The sequence below is a fragment of the Pelophylax lessonae genome (genome assembly GCF_965119305.1).
Source record: "Pelophylax lessonae genome assembly, chromosome: 4".
Classification (NCBI taxonomy): domain Eukaryota; kingdom Metazoa; phylum Chordata; class Amphibia; order Anura; family Ranidae; genus Pelophylax; species Pelophylax lessonae.
The window spans coordinates 196,435,482-196,456,067 of NC_138771.1; the positions used below are offsets into that span (position 1 = coordinate 196,435,482).

At 45.9% G+C, this 20,586-nt stretch overlaps 1 protein-coding gene across 1 annotated transcript in view; it reads left to right on the top strand.

Annotated features, from left to right (window-relative positions):
- The window catches only part of BCAP29 (B cell receptor associated protein 29), a 150,201-nt gene that overhangs the window by 18,709 nt on the left and 110,906 nt on the right, over window positions 1-20,586 (top strand). The window contains exon 2 of the mRNA XM_082254397.1: window positions 9,234-9,341. Coding sequence (XP_082110523.1) covers window positions 9,250-9,341 — 92 coding nt within the window. The 5' untranslated portion in view covers window positions 9,234-9,249. The remainder of the gene's footprint in view (window positions 1-9,233; window positions 9,342-20,586) is intronic.

Consider the following 20,586-nt stretch of genomic DNA (forward strand, 5'->3'; position numbering starts at 1 on the left):
TAATCTGGTAAGCCAAAAGTGTGTTTCGCTGGTCCCGCAGACAAGTCCTATTCTGCCTGAAGGGGTACCCTCATCTGTACTTGGGGTGGGATGTTGTCTTTGTTTTTTTTCCAGATCCGTGGACCCCTCAAGACAAATGGGTCCACGAGTTGATTCGGTCCAGTTAAAAGATTGAGTTTCGGTCCTTGCCTCTGGCAAGGTTCTTTCCTTCCAAATTGCGCCTGTCCCCAGGATCGGCTACAGGGCCTTTTCGGGGCGGTACAGGATCTACTCTCGCAAGGAGTAATTGTACCGGCTCCAGAATCAAACCTGTTTACTGTTCCCAGGAAGGAAGGCAAGGTCTGTCCAATCTTGGACCTCAAGGCTCTGAACCGATTTGTGCGGGTGCAGAAATTTTGGATGGAGTTCATTCGCACGGTAGTGGCATCCCTTCATCAAGGGGATTTCCAGGCCTCTATCGATATCAAGGACGCTTACCTCTATATCCCAATATATGTCGGGCACCAGTGTTTTTTTCGCTTTGCCGTGGGCGAAGAGCACTATCAGTTTGTGGCATTACCCTTAGGTCTTGCCTCTGCTTTTTGGGTGTTCACGAAGGTGTTGGCCCCGGTGTTGGCCTTGCTCAGGCATAGGGGAATCGCGGTACTGGGGTACCTTGATGATCTCCTTCTGCGAGCAAAATCTCTGTCTGTCTTACAAGACGATTTGGACATCACTGTGCAAAATCTGCAAGGAAACTGAATTTTCAGAAATCAGCTCTGGCTTCGTCCAACAGACTGGATTACATGGGCCTGACTCTGGATTCAACCTTAGCCTGGGTGTTTCTTCCTGAGATGAAACTCCAGAAGTTGCAGAATGCGATTCGGCTCCTGTTCTCTAACCATTGGTCATCTCTCAGGACTTGCATGCAGGTGCTGGGATTGATGGTCTCCCCCTTTTGTGGCGGTTCCATACCAGGCCTTTGCAAATGGAGGTTCTTGGCAAATGGGACAAGAATCCACAATCTTTGGACAATCTGATACTGTTGAGCTGGGGTACGAGGGGATCCTTGATATGGTGGCTTCGTTCCCTGGTGCTTCAACAGGGAAAGTCCTTTCTTCCCCCTGTACTGGACAGTAGTTTCCACAGATGCCAATCTGGCTGGATGGGGAGGTGTCTTGGGCACAGGTTCGGCTCATAGGGTTTGAACTCGGGAAGAGTCCAGTCTGCCGATCAATATCCTGGAGATTCATGCAATTAGACTTTGCCTGTCCTGGTGGACAGATCATCTGCAGGGAAACCCGGTAAGGATTCAATTGTACAATGCCATGGCTGTGGCATATGTCAATCATCAAAGGGGGCACCAAAGTGCCCTAGCACCCAGAGAAGTGGCTGGCATTCCTCAGTCGACAGGCACTGGATCCGGGCGAATGGCCTCTTTGCACGGAAGTGTTTCAACAACTGTGTCTCCAGTGGGGGACTCTGGACATGGACCTGTTGGCTTCTTGTCTCAGCCGGAAGGTTCAGAGGTTTGTGGCAAGGTCTCAGGATCCTCTGGCCGATGCCTCCGACACTCTGGTGGCCCCTTGGGGCCAGTATCGTCTCATATACGCCTTTCCTCCATTACAACTTCTGCCAAGACTTCTACACAGAATTGAAGCAGAAGGGATTCCAGTCATTCTGGTGGCTCCAGACTAGCCTTGCCGGTCTTGGTAGGCAGGCCTTGTAGGCTGGTAGCTGATGCCCCTTGGAGACTCCCTCTCAAAGAAGATGTTTTATCTCAAGGAGCGACCTTCCATCCTGCTTTACGGTCACTGGTTTTAACAGCCTGGCTATTGAAAGAAAGGTACTGAAGGACAGAGGGTTGTCGGATTCGGTAATTCCTACACGCCCTATTCCTTTTTGGTGTCCTGTCTGCTGGAGTTTCTACAACGAGGTGTAGAACAGCGTTTGGCCCTGGGCACCATCAAGGGTCAGATTTTTGCCTTGGCAATCTTTTTCCAATGGCCATTGGCCTCCGATTCCTTAGTTCACACTTTCGTTCATGGGGTACGCCACATGGCTCCTCCGGTTAGGTCTCTGTTGCCTCCATGGGACCTCAATTTGGTACTGTCGGTTCTTCAAAACCCGCCTTTTGAAAATAATTGTAAACTTCCTCTGCCTACCCCGTCACAGAAGGTGGCCTTCTTGGTAGCTATCACTTCAGCATGCAGGGTGTTGGAGCTGGCTGCCTTGTCCTGTCGGTCACCCTACCCGGTGGTTCACAGGGACAAAGTGGTGCTTCGTTCCTTGTCAGTCCTTCCTGCTTAAGGTCATCTCGGGTTTAAATGAAGACATTGCGTTGCCTTCCTTGTGCCCTAAGCCGACACATCCTAAAAAAATTGCTTTACTGAGTCGTTCCGAAAATCAGATTCCTTATTTGTCCTTCCAAGTGGATCTCGTAAGGGGCAGGCCGCATCTGTGGCGACCATTTCCAGATGGATCAGGCAGACATGGTGCAGGCCTATTTTTATTATGGTCATGTTTCTCCTTTCCCTGTTAAGGCACATTCTACGAGGGCACTTAGTGCTTATTGGGCCTTCCGTCAGGCATCAGTGGTACAGGTTTGCAAGGCAGTCTTGCACACATTCAAAAAGTTTTACTAAGTGGATGTACTAGCATCTGCGGATGCTGCGTTTGGCCGCAAAGTCTTGAAGGCTGCTGTTGCAGAGGCTCCTTCCTCTTTAAGGTGTATTTTTTTTTTTTTTCCTGGTAGTTGAGCTCCAGTTGTTCCTGGTGGAGCTCCTGGGTTACCTGGTTGGCTAAGTTTAGCCCTTTTGGGAAATATGTTCATTGCTGAGTTTTTCCCACCCCTCATATTGACACTGCTTTGGGACATCCCAAGGGTCAAAGAAAATATGCAGCTGTGTCCGTCAATGAACAAAAGAGAGAACTGGATGTTTGATGGACACAGCCTCCACCCCTCTGTGAGTGGGGTTATGTATTCTTCTAACACTGCTTGTTACAAAACTGAAGTCCTATAGCAGCAGGTGGGAGTATACCCCCTGGGACTGCCCTATAGGCGTAGTCCATTTCTTTTCCACTTAAGGGCCGTACACACTTGACGAAAATCGGACGAAATATCCTCCGATTTTTCTCTGTCTTCTCAGCGTTCATTACCATTTTTAGTCAACAGTGCATTAATGTTCACGAAATTTCTTGTCCGATTTTTTTCTTTTTTTTGGCACATTTGTTCCTAGACTTCCAGGTTGTCAGCAACTTCAGATCATGCGCGGTCTTTCGTATCCGATTTTTCACGGACGTACTGCATACACATTAAACGAAAATCGTCGTCTGGGGACGGACGAAAAACATTTTGGTGTTTGTCCCTCCGTTTTTTTCGTTGAAAATGTCGGCATCGGCTGCTGAAAGTTGTGTACACACTAGGCGAAAATCGGACGATTTCACATCGGGCGGGAATTTTTCGTCAGATTTTCTACTAGTGTGTACCCCACTTTAGACCTACTCCTATGAAGAGCAGCATAACCCAAGGGTCAAAGATATGAGGCTGTGTCCATCAATACACATCAGCGAAAAGGATTTTACAAGTAAGACAAAAATCCAGTTTTTGATAAAAAAAAAAAAAAAAAAAAAAAAATGAAAACGTACCAACCATGTCTAGAGTTAAAATTTCACACACCTGTGAAATGAAGACAAATCTCCATAGGTGACTCTTTAAAAGCCTTTCCGGCTTACTAGTTTAGAGGTGAAACGTGAGCTATAATTCTTGCTCTCACTTGTGGCAATACCTCACATGTATGATGCAGTGACTGTTTACATATGCGTGTGGGATCTACGTGTGTGTTCGTATTTGCGGGTAAGCATGAGGGAACGGGCGCTTCAGTAAAAACTATATTGTTTATTTTTTTTTTTCTGCTTTTTCCCTAATTTTTTTTAATTATTCATTTACCACATCCCTTGTAATAGCTGGCAGTGACAGGTACTCTTTACTCCTCTGCCCTCCAAAGCATATGATGAATACAAGATCAGTTTGACCAAATTCTTGCCTGGCTGGTAATGGCCAGTAAACAAAGACCTGAAGATGGTAGTGACAAAATCCTTGTCACCTCCAATGTCTCTCCTTCTCCACTGTTGACAGCTGTCCCAACAGCCTGCAGCAGTCTTGGACTTCTGGATGGAACGGGAGAGCCTGGGAGGGGTGGGCCTCTCTCATGTAAAAGTTGTTGGGTGGCTCTAGAGCAGCATAGTCACTTTTAAATGAAAGCCTATCGCTGGCTTTAAAAAGCAATACCAGGATCATGGCTGCAGCTGCAGCCATGGTCCTGATATTATCTCTTCCACCCGAGGATGTACATGTACAACCTAGGGACTGGAAATGGTTACATTTCAGGGAAGGTTAAAGTAAAACCAAAAATGTAATATATTGTGGCTTACCAATCATCAGATGTGGTGGCTGCATTCATTTTCTTTTTAAAGTGGTAGTATACCGATTTTTGTAACTTTTACCTACAGGTAAGCCTATAATAAGGCTTACCTGTAGGTACAATTAATATCTCCTAAACCTGCACGGTTTAGGAGATATTTGCACTGCATGCAGCCGCTGACGCTTGCGGCGCATTCGCTCTGAAGGTCCGGCGGACCTTCAGAGTTCCTTGCCGGGAAGTTGCCGGAAAGTTAAAACCCCGCGCATGCGCAGAATGACGTCATCGCGGCTCCGGGCCACTTACAGCGCCGGAGCCGCCGAACTCGGAAGAGACGCCGAGGGATCGTTTCAGCTCCCACATTGGTGTCCAGGGGTCCGTGTCGGGGCTTCGTTTTAAGGTAAGTATTTCATAATGAGCTAGTATGTGATGCATACTAGCTCATTATGCCTTTTTGTCTTGCAGGGTTTTTTTTTTATTTATTTATTTATTTATTTATTTTTTAGAGTATACTACCACTTTAAGGCTTTTTCCTTCAGTTTTCACCTGATGAACTGGCCAGTTCACACCTACTGCTGTGTATTTAAAATGCCTGCAATCTGAATGAATAGCAGGGTTCGTACGGTCATGAAAAACCTGGAAAAGTCATGGAATTTTAAAATGGCAATTTCCAGGCCTGGAAAAGTTTTGGAAAATAAATTAACCCACAAAGTTTTGGAAAAGTCATGGAAATTTGTTTGTTTCACAATCACTGTATATTCGAATATGCAGAAAAGAGAGACAGGCGCCACTCAGTGTAGCAGATATAAATAATTTTATTGACACATATTAAATACTTAAAGAGGTTGTAAACTCGTATAAATTTTTTTTTTTTTTTTTACACCCTGCAAAAGAAAGACATAATGAGCTAGTATGCATCGCATATTAGCTCATTATGCAATACTTACCTCAGAACGAGCCCCCGCCGTGCCGTGCCGCTCACTCACCTCTATGACGGGCGACATGTCTAGTCGCCCGTCTTCCGGGATCGCGGCATCCGGCCATCTGATTGGCCGGAGCCGCGGTGACGTCACTCCCGCGCACGCGCGCGGGAGCCGACAGTCACGGCACGGGGCTCTGAAGGAACGGCACGATCGGCCGTTCCTTCAGAGCGCATGCGCCAGTGACGTCACTGGCGACATGTAAGGTAAATATCTCCTAAACGGTACATGTTTAGGAGATATTTACAGTACCTATAGGTAAGCCTTATCATAGGCTTGCCTATAGGTACAAGTTGTAGAGGAGGGTTTACTTCCTCTTTAACATGGAGGTAAGCGTCTATCTTCATAGCTCGGCGTCCTTCTGGGTCCGTTGTGTTTCTGTCCCTGAGGCTGGCCAGCAGCCGGGAGATGACACTAGGGGAGAACCAATCAGGGGACTCAGTCAGATCGTGGCAGCGGCCCTCACTGGAGGGCCGCATGAACGTGATGACACGGGGGGTGGTAACCGGTTTCGGAGCATGCGTGAACCGCTCCTTCTTCAGACCCCCCTCTCTCTCTGTCCCAGGCAGCAATTGCTGCTGGCCACATCGCTCCCGGCCTCTGTGATGGGACCAGCGAGCCCCCCCCCCCCACCCACAGAAGTGATTGAGTGGCTAATTAGCCACTTGGATCCCTTTTGCCTGAAAGGGTATCGCCGGCTGCAAACAATGATACCGGGATGATACCTGTAGGTGCAGGCATCATCCCGGTATAACCACTGAAACCAAAGGATGGACGAGTACGTCCTTGGTTGGGAAGTGGTTAAGTAAATTAACTAGCAAGACCTAATTATATAGTAAGAATAACTTAGAAAACTATAATACAACAAATGCCACTGTGAAAATATAAGGTTAGCTTGCCTCAAAAGTGGACAGTGTCGGTCAGTAGGGCAGAGGCTGGTGTCAGTCATTTATTTATTTTTCTTATTTTTTTATTTGTTACAATTTTATTGTTTTTTATTATTTTTTATAATTCTTTAACAGCTCTGTTGGGAAGTTTGGTAAAAAATTTCAGGGGTCTATTCCTCTGATGTCTCACTTTTTGGGGTCTCAGCTGCACAAAATGAAGGAACAGAAGAGCTCTGCAGAGTCTCCCTGGTTATTCACAAACTGAAGCATAGTAACACAGTTTTAATGGTACTGATCACTCACTGTCTTCATTCAGAAAAGGAGGGGGCCAATAAATTACACATTTACTAGCTCCTTCCCCCCTCTGCATCCAGAAAGGATCCCCCTCCCAGCCGCCAGGAGAGGAGGGTAATCCAGCAGCACTGCATGGGGGTGGTTTTCGGATCGGGGGAGAACACAAGGGGGGCGGGGAAGGAAGGGGAACCTGGACAGGAGGAGTGGCAGTGGCAGCATTTGCTGGAACCAATCCCCTGTATTTTCCTCCTGCAGCAGCAGGAGCCGTTGGGAGGGAGAGAAAAAGAAGCCAACTTTCAGCTGCTGCAGAAGGAAAATACAGGGTAGAGGTTCCAGTAAATGCCACCCTCACTCCTATCCAGGTTTCGGAGGTTGGCAAGGAAGAAACACGATCTACCTGTTACCTGCCCATGATCGACGAGTTGCTGACCACTGCTAGAAAAGAAACTTTAACAGGCCACTCACTAAACTCTCCAATAAAACACTGAAGTTTAATTCAGTATAGTTTTATGCCTCGTACACACGCAACGATTATCGGCCGACCGATCGTCCGACTTTTGTCCAGAGTGGTGTTTTGTTGGTTGGAATGTGCCTAGACTGCACACACATTTTCTCGGCCAACAAAAATCTACTTCAGAAGTGATGTCATGTGCTGGTTTACTTTCCGTGTGTTTTTTCTTCTCTGAGCATGCCCAGTCTTGCTCATCAGATTTTTGTCTGCCGAAATCTGTACTGACTGACGGAAAATCGGTCATTGTGTTGACGGCCAACAAAAATTTTATAGCCTGCACACCAGATTTTTTTTCAGTGGAAAAGTCGGAGTCGGTTGTCGGAAGCATCATACTAACAAGCCGAAAAACGGCCCATCGAACGTTGGCCGAAAATTCACGGCCAATTATTGACGCGTGTGTACGGGGCTTTACTCCTAAAATGCAGTACATGGGATGTTCTCTGGACATGCAGGGTGTGAAGAGACCATGATCTCCTCAGCATTATGCCTGTTACCAAAGCTAGCAGTTCACTGAGGAAATTTGGAGAAGAAGGGAGGGGACTAAACTAACTAGCGCCAACAGACGGGTGCTGGGTTATAGCAATAAATGGGGTCTAAACCTTTTTTACCTGAATTTATTCCCTGCATTAAATTAGAAAATGTTAAGCTACCTCTTCTACCCCCACCCCTAAACATTTACCTGTCTCCTCTGATCTATCCTAGCCCTGTCCCTGATGGCAGGTCTTCTACCTTCTCTTCCTAGCCTCACAGGAGAGTCATTGGCTCCTACTGCTGTCAGTCAAATCCTGTTAGGAGGGCGAGCTGGGGTGTGGCTGAGTCACACTGTATGTGTCTATGGATGCACACAGTCCAGTTCGGGGGCATCAGGTGCCCCTGTAGTGCTTGCTATGGATTGCCTCACAGGAAAAGATGCAGACAGTGCCAACGAGGAATCCACTAAGGAAGAGGTGAGAGGCTTCTCAGTATTTTTGCACAGAGCAGGTAAGTATAAACCTCCTTGTAAAAGGCTTAGTAACACTGAATTTGCACTAAATGTATGCACACACCTACACAGTAATGCACAAACATAATAAAACCCAATGAAACCGCAATACAGGCGGTCCCCAGGTTACAAACAAGATGGGGACTGTAGGTTTGTTAAGTTAAATTTGTTTGTAAGTCTGGACAGGTATATTTTTTAAGTTTAGCTCCAGCCAAAAGAATAATTTTTAAGTATTTTGGATAGCATAGGGAAGGGTTAACACCCCTGTAACATTTGTTTTGCTGTCTGTACCCCTGTTCAGAAGATTTCACCTCACTTTCTGTCCCCTTGACAACTATATTTTGAAAATTTTGGATTGTTATGGAAACAAGAATTGGTGATAAATCTTCAGCGGAGACACCTTTTTCCCATGATAACTCTTCCAGGAGTAAATTTCCCTTCCTAGGGATAGATTTCTCCTCCCTTCCTGTTGTCTCTCGTCTCTCTTCGTTTGTAAGTCGAAGTCGTTTGCAAGTCAGATGTTTGTAACCCCGGGACCGCCTGTATACACACAATAAATGTTCCAGTACAGCTGACTTAATGACTTCTCTTCCCGTCTTCTATAATTCAATGCTGGTATAATGACTTCTATAGTCCAGTGCCAGTATCAAGGCTAAGGGGTTGATTTACTAAAGGCAAATGGGCTGTGCACTTTTCAACGCCAGAGCTTAGTAAATAAGGCAAAGCTTCCCTTTACAAAGAATACCCAGTCACATGCAAGAAAAATAAACGGCATTTTTGCTTGCACATGATTGGATGATGGAATTCAGCAGAGCTTCTGCTCATTTACTAAGCTCTGGAGCAATTGCTCTTGCAGAGTGCAACTGCACTTTGCAGTATGCACAGTCTGGTTGACTTTAGTAAATCAACCCATTACTCTCTATCTTTTGCACCATGTTACATGATACACCCTTAAACCACCATCTGTGACAGTGTTCAGGGGTTCTCCAGAGCTTAGTAAATCCTTTTTATTAATCCTTCAGCTGCTGCCACTTTTGAAATTGGCATGGCTGTTCAGAGCTCCGTCTACACAGCGTGCATAAGAGTCTGCAAAAAAAAAAAAATCATATGTATTTTATGTTGTGTTGTGTTGTTTTACTTCACTGATTGTAAAGTTATACACTTTTTTTCTCCTTGTAGGTTTCAAGGCAGTAAAATGACCTTTCAGTGGACGGCAGTGGCTTCCTTTCTTTATGGCGAAATAGCAGTTCTATTAATCCTTTGCATCCCATTTGTTTCTCCATTAAGGTACCAAATGAAAAAAAATGCATAAATTGCGTTTGTTTTATAATAGTGTCGTTGTAAGCTAAATAAATGTGGAGGCAGATAGTGTTTTGCAAAAGTTCTGTAACTGTTTCATGCGTGCCCCATACACCCATGCAGAGAGCCTTGTTTCTCTGCCCAGGAGGTGCAAGTTGGCAGTGCAGCCGCATTGCTGTCAGTCTGTTAAAATCATTAACAGGCAGATGGCTGCATGAATCTTCACTGATCTCCACACGCATCCCTACTTTTACATCTGCAAGGGACTTTTGCCTGGCTCTGAATGTAAGAAGTGCATTGTTCCATTTGTTAATGATTTTTAAATTAGTGACAGGGGGATGGCTGACTGTGCATGGCTGCACAAACCGCCTGTGCTTCTCGGGCAATTAAACACTGCCCTATGCAGGGGCTTACAGCTCCACGTGTCTGTGTGAATGAGGCCTTAAGGCATATTTTTCTGTAGATTTTAAAGTGGAGCTCCACCCAAAAGGGGAAGTTTCGCATGTCTGCCTCAACCCCCCCCCCCTCAGCTGCCACATAGGGCACCTTTTTGGGTGGGAGCGGGGACCTGGCTTTGAAGTTCGGCCCCCCCGCAGCTGACCCAGAGTGCAGGGCTTCCCTTAGCCGAGATGGTGGTGCCAACAGCTACAGTATTTGTATTTTTCGGAACTCCACTTTAAGATAGGCCAATCCAGGGCATTTAGGCAGATCTTTCAAAATTAAGCGGGACTCTCTTACTGTAATCTCAGATTCAGCCCAGTTTTTGGATAAGGAATATACTACATTCCTTTATACTGGAATATACTGGCATTCTTTTAGGCAACTGGCCATGCTGAAGATGAAAACTCTAGTACAGTAAGCTTGACGTTTAACTGAAGGCAAACCTGAATGGAGATAGATTCGAACACCTGTTAGGTTTTTATTGCTCTCTGTGCCCCCTATTTGTCCTGGTTACCATTATCATTGAAAGTGACAGTAAAAGAAAATTCCAACTTTCAGGTTGTCCCCAGGAAAGTAACCTTTTAATGGGGACACTAGTTCTGGTGACTCACTTTAGAGGGATTTCCTCTCACTTCTGCTTTGGCTGTGGAACAAGAAGTGAAGGAAAATCTCCCCAATGGGACACAGATGGCAAAAAAATAAGGAAAACTGACAGGCGTTATAACCCTTTCTTACTCTTATCAAAAACGATTAAAAAGTTTTACTGTTCGTTTTACTGTTACTTTTACTTTAACCACTTGCCGACCTCCAGCAGTACATATACTGCGGCAGGTCGGCTCTGTCCCGCGAATGGACGTAACTGTATGTCGTTCAGGACTGCTAGTGAGGGCGCGCATGCGCTGATAGGATCCAGGGAGAGCCAATCAGCGGGTCCAGGTGGCCGCGATGTCTACCGGGCATCCACGATGGCTCACTGTGGAGACAGAACAGCGGTCTGCCGTTGTAAACACGGCAGACTGCTGTTCTGTCAATAATGAACACAGGAATCCTGTGCTCCTCTTCATTAGGAACACAGGTCCCTGTGTTCATCCAGCAAGTCCATCCCCCCACACACAGTTAGAAAGCACCCCCTAGCGACACATTTAACCCTTTGATCTCCCCTGGTGTTAACCCCTTCCCTGCCAGTGTCATTAGTACAGTAACAGTGCATATTTTTAGCACTGATTACTGTAGTAATGTCACTGTTACCCACAAAAATTGTCGGTACAGGGAAGCCGTACATGCCACATCAGAGTTTTCACTCTTCAGTTGCATTGCGGCATTAGTAAACATACTCTGAAGTGGAAACACTCCAAATATTGGGATCTCGTATAGATGCAATTTGCAATCACCAATGAGAGCCATTTTCACGTCTCAGTAGTAGTCTTATTGATTTTTTCTTCTGATAACAAGCAGACCTGATCCATTCCTCCTGCGGCCAATATACAGGAGTTATATCCTCCTGTTATCTCCTGTTGGATTCCTGTCCTTTATAATATATGGTTTTCAATCGGTCCTTTCCCTACAGACAGTGGAAATCTGGATGATTATTCCAGGTTCTAAACATATATTGGTGTGATATCACAATATCCCCTGAGGAAGCTAATTTTAGTGAAACATGTTGGGATTATCACCCTTGAATCATCATGAACTTTGGACTTTGTTAACCAGTTCCCAAACCGATATGTTCGAAGAATTTTTTATTCATCTTTCATGTTTGTTTGTCTTAATTGTTATTGTGTATATACTTTTAATGAATATAAATTAAACTTTGGAATTTTATCTTATTGTTTGGAGTATACTATTGGCACCTTTTAAAAATCCTAGCTCCTAGGGGAACAATTTTTCTTGTTCTATTGTGCAGGGATGTGGTGCCGGTGAACTAAGCCTCTGGATAAATTGGTTTCTTGTGTCGGTTAGGTGTCCAATTTGTCCGCCGCAGTGTCTTAATCCCACCAAAAATCGTGAAGCACCGCCATTACTAGTAAAAAAATAAATAAAAATTACATAAATCTTTCTCCTAGTCTGTAGGCGTAATAACTTTTGCCCAAACCAATCAATATACAGTTATTGAGACTTTTTTTACCAAAAATATGTAGCAGAATACATATTGGCCTACAATGATGAAAAAATTAGATTTTTTTTTTGGGAATGTTTTATAGCAGAAAGTAAAAAAAAAATATTTTTTTTTTCCAGAATTGTCGCTATTGTTTTTGTTTATGGCGCAAAAAATAAAAATCGCACAGGTGATCAAATACCACCAAAAGAAAGCTCTATTTTTTGGGAAAAAAAGGACATTATTTGGGTACAGAGTCGCATGACTGCGCAAATTGTCCGTTAAAGTAACACAGCGCCGTATCGCAACTTTGTATATATAGAAAACCTGGAGTCATTTCTGACAAAATGTAAAACATTATACAAAATGCTAGGACAATTTGGAAAATTCAGAAAAACGTCCAATGATTCCTTGCAGGCAATTTGAGTCACTGAGCCTCCAAGCAGGATACTAGCTCTTCACAATTCTATGAAGACAACCTCATACTATAGAATTAATAGGTTATTTGTAGAATGCAGTTTTGGGAGGGCATATACAGTTGTTTTCTAAATGATAAAGAGAATACATAATCAATACAATATCATCTCAGGGTATAATTGAGTATCAGGGAAGCTTGATGAGAATCTCTAGCCTTTGGAATCACAAACTCATTATTACATGTTTCCAGATCACAGACGGATTTATACAGTGATGTGGCTTGGTTTATCAATACCAGGCTAGAACTGGGGTGCATCTTGTAATAAACTTTTTATTTTCTGTAAGATTTGTAATTTTAACATTTTAATAGAAAACTGGTACAAAGTTTACTATGTTATTTGTATGACACATTTCATGCAGCAAAGAAGAAATGTGACCCCGGGCAGCCTAGGATATTTTTGGAACAGCTTAGGTACTTTGAAGCTGTCAGCATGTACTAAAACAGTTCACCTACTGTGGCTCAATGGCAGTGGAGATTTTCTCTCAGTTTAATGATATTTATTAAATAGTATTCAAATTAAACCGGGACTAGGTTGGCTACTGAATAGATACAGTGCATCCGGAAAGTACTCCCAGCGCTTGACTTTTCTCTATCGCTCATTGACAGACGTAGTCTTCTTGATTCTCAAGAGCTGGGTTATGTTGTCTCCGCAGGAGTAGGACTAGGCAGAATGACAAAACGTTCTGGCTCCACCCTAGGGGGCAGTCCCTGAGGGTATACCCTCCCTCTCTCTGCTACAGGGAATCAGTTTTTTTCTGTCTAGTCAGGAGTAAGGACCTAAGTTCCTTGCTGGGATCTTTTGGTCCTGGCAAGACTTTTTTTTCTTTAAGAAAAAGACATTTTTTAGGTAGTTTTCTCCAGTGTTTTTTTCCTGTGAGATCTTCAAGCAAAAATGCCGGACTGGGCGACACTTGTGGTCACCCCAGCCGGCCTACGAGCGCGTGCAGACCAGGCATTGCGCTTGGTCGGCCGCGACATATTCAAGTAAGTATGCGGGGCCGGGCGACGGGCTGGATGTGAGATCCAGTGGTCACCCCGGTTTCTGCCTAAAAGCGCGTGCAGACCAGTGCGCTGAGTCGGCCGCGACGGAGTCCCAGTAAAGGGACTGACTTTGCGAGTTAAAAGCTCGCTTGGACGCCAGGACCAGAGAGTCGAGGCGTCCACAAACCCCCACCTCGGTGGAGAGGGTATTATGAAGAGAGGGTGCCTGTCGGTTCGGTATGGTGAGTAAAACGTTCCCTTTTTTCCTCATTTATGAGGCAGTATATATTATGGGCCCCTCCAGATATGGTCAGTATATATCTGACACTTACAAGTCCCCCTTGTAATACAGCATGTGTTTGTGGGAAGTGGACTTGGTTCAAGAGCTAACACTCTACCCAGCAGACTGTAACATTACAGCAAACATAGGAGGTATAATCCTACCTTATGTGCAGTGTATCTCTGTAGATCCATATGTCACCTCTCAGCAGAGTGCAGGTGGATGTGCTGGGAAGACGATATCGGCGGTCCGCCGCCATTTTGCCGTAGACCGAATGCATGTATGTCCTCAGGTCACGCCGGCCGCCATGTTTTTGGAGTCTTATGTCTCTTCTATGGGGGCGGCCATGTTTTGTGAGCCCAGCTTCCTCGTGGAGGGCTGGGAACGCCGGAAGGCGTACACAGGGGGCGGAGCCACGCCTTCTGCCCGGGAAAAAGCAAACAGCTCCTTCCAGTCTGTGTAAGACAGACGCTGGCTGCAGTTTGTTGGAAACTGCACTGCATCGGTTGGTGAGCCTTGGGGGTCCCTCTCTCTCTCTCTGGGATCGAGAAGCAGGTACTCTGAGGGGCGCTATTGCGCTAGGGGGAGACACACAAAAAAAAAAAAAAAAAAAAAAGGGTTTTTTTGTTTATTGCTGGCAAAAGTGTCCTGTATTAACATGGACCCTGCCACTCATGTATCTCCTCCGGATCCCCTCGAGGGGTCTGCGGGATCCTCCAGCACCCCATTGACAATTGAATCTTTGTCAGCCATTATGGAAACTTTTGTGTCCCGGGTGGAAGTGGCTTGTCAGGGACAGGGCGCAAGAAAGCGACCCCCGCCTAACCCCTTATTATCTGAAACCTCGGATTCAGACTCTGAGCCTATTTCTGCAGTTGCAGGTACTTCATCTGGTATTGGTGTCTCGGGTCCTGTCTCTTCAGACAGTGAGGAGGATGTTTCGGCATCTGCCATAGCCCGAGAGGAAGCGTTGGTAAACGCACTCATTGTATCTGTTCAAGAGACTTTAAGGTTACAGGGTATTCCATCAGAAATAGCTGAAACTGAGATCCCTTTTGGGACTAAAAAGCGCATCAAAGTGGCAAAGGTTTTTCCATTGCCCAAATGTTTTGGCAATCCAATCGATGAAGAATGGCGTCTGCCAAAACGCACTTTTAATATTTCCAAACGCATTGACAGGCGTTATCCGTTTGAGGAAACCCTTATTAAGAAATGGACAGAACCACCTGTGGTGGATTCACCAATTGCTAGATTGAATAAAGCCACGGTTATTCCTTTAGAAGACGCTCCGTCTTTTAAAGATCCAGTGGATCGCAAGATAGAAGCTATGTCTCGCACCATGTTTTCCTTGATTGGATCAGCTTTCAGGCCAATAATTGCTATTGGTCTGGTTTCGCAGGCTGTAACTGAATGGACCAAGTGGTTACGCCGGGACTTAGAAGAAGTCCCTCAGGCGGTATCAGATTTGTTGGAGCAAATGATACAGGGGTTACAGTTTGTATGTGATGCGGCGTTAGACGCCACTCCATTAATGGCGCGAGCATCAGTCTCAGCAGTGGTTCTCAGGCGTACACTGTGGCTAAAAGGTTGGATAGCCGACCAAGGTTCCAAAAAAGCATTGGCTAATATCCCCTTTTCAGGAGAACGTCTATTTGGAGCCAACTTAGATGAGATCATTAAGGATCTCACCGGTGGAAAAAGCACCTTTTTACCGCAAAATTTTAAAGGTAGAGGAACTCGTCAAAGACGAGGGCCTTCTTTGTCTGCTCACAAGAGGTTTTTTCGTCCAGCGGGTGAAAAAACTAAGTCCTCCAAGGTTCCTACAGGAGGCATCAGGGGTCGTTGGTCGGGCAAGCAAAAGCCCGCCCCCTCCAGACCTGAAGATAAACCATCCAAAGCCTGAAGGTGCGCCCCCACCCGTAACTGGGGTGGGGGGACGTCTTCGCCGGTTCCCGGATCCATGGCTTTCCAGAATCCCGGACAAATGGGTTTGCGAAGTCATAAAGTCAGGGTACAAGATCGAGTTTCGATCTCTCCCACCGGCGCGATTCTTCCCTTCCAATATCCGACTATCTCCGGATCGTCTAGAAGATCTGCGGAGAGCAGTCACAGATCTACTACAACAAGGAGTGGTAGTCCACGTTCCTTGGACAGAACGGTTTCAAGGGTTTTATTCAAACCTGTTTACAATACCCAGGAAAGAGGGCAAAGTGCGTCCAATTCTGGACTTAAGAGCACTCAATTCTTTCGTCAACATAAGAAGATTCAGAATGGAGTCCATTCGCACGGTAGCAGCCTTCCTGCATCCAGGGGATGTCCTAGCGTCCATAGACATCAAGGACGCCTATCTTCACATTCCCATTTTCGCAGGACATCAGCGTTTTCTACGCTTTTCCGTAGAGGAGAACCACTATCAGTTTGTGGCGTTACCTTTCGGTCTCGCCACGGCTCCGCGGGTCTTCACAAAAGTGTTGGCCCCAATGTTGGCACTTCTGCGCCAAAGAGGTATATCGATTCTAGGTTACCTAGACGATCTTCTGCTTCATGCAGAGTCTCCTCAGACCTTGCTACAAAACATAGAAATTACTATGATTTCTTTACAGGAATTCGGGTGGCTGGTGAACCAGCAAAAGTCTTTTCTGGTTCCCACCCAGAGGCTCGAATATCTGGGTCTAATTCTAGACACAGTCAGGACAAGAGTGTTTCTTCCGGTAGGGAAACTTCGAAAGATTCAATCAGCAGTCCAGTTGTTACTGTCCAACAGCTGGTCTTCCCTTCGGACTTGCATGAGGGTCCTGGGGTTGATGGTGGCTTCATTCGAAGCAGTCCCATTTGCCCAGTCCCATACCCGAATTCTTCAGCAAGAGATTCTCCTCAGATGGAATCGGAATCCGGAATCCCTGGACAATCAGATACGATTGAGCAAACAGACCAGAGAGTCTCTGGTTTGGTGGCTTCGGTCTCCAATGCTCAGCCAGGGAAAGTCATTTCTGCCAATATATTGGACGATAGTGACCACGGATGCCAGTCTATCCGGATGGGGAGGAATTCTCGGTCAATTATCTGCCCAGGGACTTTGGTCCCCGGAAGAATCCAGATTACCGATAAATGTATTGGAACTGAGAGCGATCAGACTTTGTCTGATTCACTGGACCGAGCAGCTCCAGGGCAGCCCGGTTCGGATCCAGTCGGACAATGCCACGGCCGTGGCTTATGTCAATCACCAGGGGGGCACCAAGAGTGTCCGAGCGGCCAAAGAAGTGGCTTGCATTCTTCGCTGGGCGGAACGATTTGTTCCAGCAATCTCTGCGGTGTTCATTCCGGGGGTGGAGAATTGGCAGGCAGATTATCTCAGCCGTCAGACCCTGGATCAGGGGGAATGGTCCCTCCATCCAGACGTTTTCCACCAGTTGTGCCTACGGTGGGGCACCCCGGATGTGGATCTGTTGGCATCACGATTCAACAGGAAAGTTCAGAGATTCGTGGCTCGCTCCCGCGATCCTCTAGCAGAAACCGCAGACGCACTGATCGCCCCGTGGGGGCAATACCAGCTAATATATGCCTTCCCTCCTCTCGCGTTACTGCCAAGACTTCTTCGCAGGGTAGAGGAGGAAGGAATCCCAGTAATCCTGGTAGCTCCGGACTGGCCTCGTCGAGCTTGGTACGCCGACATGGTCAGACTGGTGGCGGACGTCCCGTGGAGACTTCCTCTCAGAGAGGATCTACTGTCTCAGGGACCGATCCTCCATCCTGCTTTACGATCGCTGGCTTTAACGGCCTGGCTATTGAGACCCAGGTGCTGAAGGACAAAGGTTTGTCAGCTTCAGTTATTCCTACTCTAGTTGAAGCAAGGAAAGCGACTTCCAGAAAGATTTATTATCGCACATGGAAGTCCTACATTGCATGGTGTGAACCTTTGGGGTTCCGTCCTCGGTCTTATTCGATTAGTCGAATATTGGCTTTTCTGCAACAAGGGGTTGAGCAGAAACTGGCCTTGAGTACTATCAAGGGTCAGGTCTCAGCATTAGCCATCTTCTTTCAGAAGCCTTTGGCTACTCATTCCTTGGTGCGGAATTTCATCCAGGGGGTGCGACATCTGGCTCCGCCAGTGCACGCGCCGTTACCCCCCTGGGATCTTAATTTAGTGTTGTCGGTTCTTCAGAAACCTCCCTTTGAAGATATTAGGGAGATTCCTCTACCCACGTTGTCCCAGAAGGTGGCCTTCTTGGTGGCTATTACTTCTGCACGCAGGGTGTCAGAACTGGCCGCATTATCTTGTCGTTCACCATATCTGGTGGTTCATAGAGATAAGGTGGTTCTTCGTCCGAATCCATCCTTCCTACCAAAAGTAGTTTCAGAATTTCATCTGAATGAAGAAATTGTATTACCTTCCCTGTGTCCTAAGCCCAGTCATCCTCGGGAATTTGCTTTGCACTCCTTGGATGTGGTCCGGGCGATCAGGGTATACTTGAAAACGACAGACTCGTTTCGCAAGACGGATTCACTTTTTGTGATCCCAGATGGACCCAAAAAGGGGTTGCCTGCATCTGCCGCGACCATTTCCAGATGGATCAGACAGACGGTAGTGCAGGCTTATTCTATTAAGGGTCGGGAGCCCCCGTTCCCTGTTAAGGCGCACTCCATTCGGGCACTTAGTGCGTCATGGGCCTTTCGCCATCAGGCGTCAGTGGTCCAGGTGTGCAAGGCGGCTACCTGGTCGTCGGTGCATACCTTCTCTAAACATTATAAAGTTGATGTAATGGCATCGTCGATGCCTCATTTGGCCGCAAGGTTTTGCAGGCCGCAATTTGAGGAGACCAGTGGTCTACCTCGAGGGTTTTTTTCCGTTGGAAAATTTTTTCTTTAGTCTCATTCTTTGTTTATAATGAGCCTTTAAAACTTCTAGTTTGGCACCGGTTGGGCCTACTAGATTGGATTTGATTTTGTCAATCCCACCCCTCATTTGTGGCACTGCTTCTGGATGTCCCAGCTCTTGAGAATCAAGAAGACTACGTCTGTCAATGAGCGATAGAGAAAAATGGATTTTTGTAAGAACTTACCGTAAAATCCTTTTCTCTTAAGCTCATTGACAGACGTAGTACCCGCCCCTCTATCATTGAGTTGGGTTGGGTTAATTTCTCTGTACTGCTTTAAACAGAACTGATTCCCTGTAGCAGAGAGAGGGAGGGTATACCCTCAGGGACTGCCCCCTAGGGTGGAGCCAGAACGTTTTGTCATTCTGCCTAGTCCTACTCCTGCGGAGACAACATAACCCAGCTCTTGAGAATCAAGAAGACTACGTCTGTCAATGAGCTTAAGAGAAAAGGATTTTACGGTAAGTTCTTACAAAAATCCATTTTTTTCCATGTTTTCTTATGTTACAGCCTTATTCCAAAGTGAATTAAATTCATTATTTTCCTCAAAATTCTACAAACAATGCCCCATAATGACAACCTGAAAGACGTTTGTTTGAAATCTTTACAATTTATGAAAAATAAAAAATTATTTTGTCTTTGCTCAATACTTTGTTAAAGTACCTTTGGCACTAATTATGGCCTCAAGTCTTAAGTATGCTACAAGCTTGGAACACCTATTTTCTGGCAGTTTCTCCCATTCTTCTTTGCAGGACCTCTCAAGCTCCATCAGGTTGAATGGGGAGCATCAGTGCACAGCCAGTTTCAGATCTCTCCAGAGTTGTTCAACTCTGGGCCTTGGCTGGGCCACTCAAGGACATGCACAGAGTTGTCCCATAGCCACACCTCTGTTATCTTGGCTGTATGCTTAGGGTCGTTGTCCTGTTGGAAGATGAACCTGTACTCTAGTCATGACGCTTGCCATTCAGGCCAAAGAGTTCAATTGTTATTTCATCAGACCAGAGAATTTTGTTTCTCATGGTCTGAGAGTCCTTCAGGGGCCTTTTGGCAAACTTCAGGTGGCCTGCCATGTGCCTTTTACTGAGGAGTGGCTTCTGTCTGGCCACTGTACCATACAGGCCTGATTGGTGGAGTGCTGCAGAGATGGTTGTTCTTCTGGAAGGTTCTCCTCTCTCCACAGAGAAACGCTGGAGCTCTGTCAGAGTGACCATCGGGTTCTTGGTCACCTCCCTGACTAAGGCCCTTCTCCCCCGATCACTCATTTTGGCTGGGCGGCCCGCTTTAGGAAGATTTCTGGTGGTTTCAAACTTCTTCCATTTACACATGATGGAGTCCACTGTGCTCATTGGGACCTTCAATTCTGCAGAAATGTATCTGTACCTCGATACAATCCTGTCTTGGAGGTCTACAGAGAATTCCTTGGACTTCATGGTTCAGATTTTGCTCTGACATGCAATGTTAAGTGTGGGACCTTATATAGACAGGTGTGTTCCTTTACAAATCATGTCCAGCCAACTGAATTTACCACAGGTGGACTCCAATCAAGTTATAGAAACATCTCATGGATGATGAGTGGAAACAAGATGCACCTGAGCTCAATTTTGAGTGTCATGGCAAAGGCTGTGAATACTTATTGTAAAATGGGATTTTTTATTTTTCATAAATTGCAAAGATATCAAACGAACTTCTTTCATGTTGCCATTATGGGGTACTGTTTGTATAAAATATTGAATTCAATCCATTTCGGAATAAGGCTATATAAATAAAGTTATGTGTAAATTGATCCTAAAACAAGGATGCTTGTCAATTGATTCTGATAAGGTTATAAACAACAAAAATGGTGTAGCTCTCTACATCAGACATTGCACTATAAGGCCCCTTCCACAAAGGTGGAATGTATCTGCTGATCCCTGCTTAGCAGGTGGATGACTGGTCCGTGTCGGCTCCGATGATGCAGAGCAGACACAGCCTGCTCTCCTTTATGGGCTGTCGAATGTAAATGGACTACCTGTCAGTTTACACCTGACTGCCATCCGATTAGATCCGCCAGACGGATAGGAAATGGATCTCCATCTGTCTGTTTT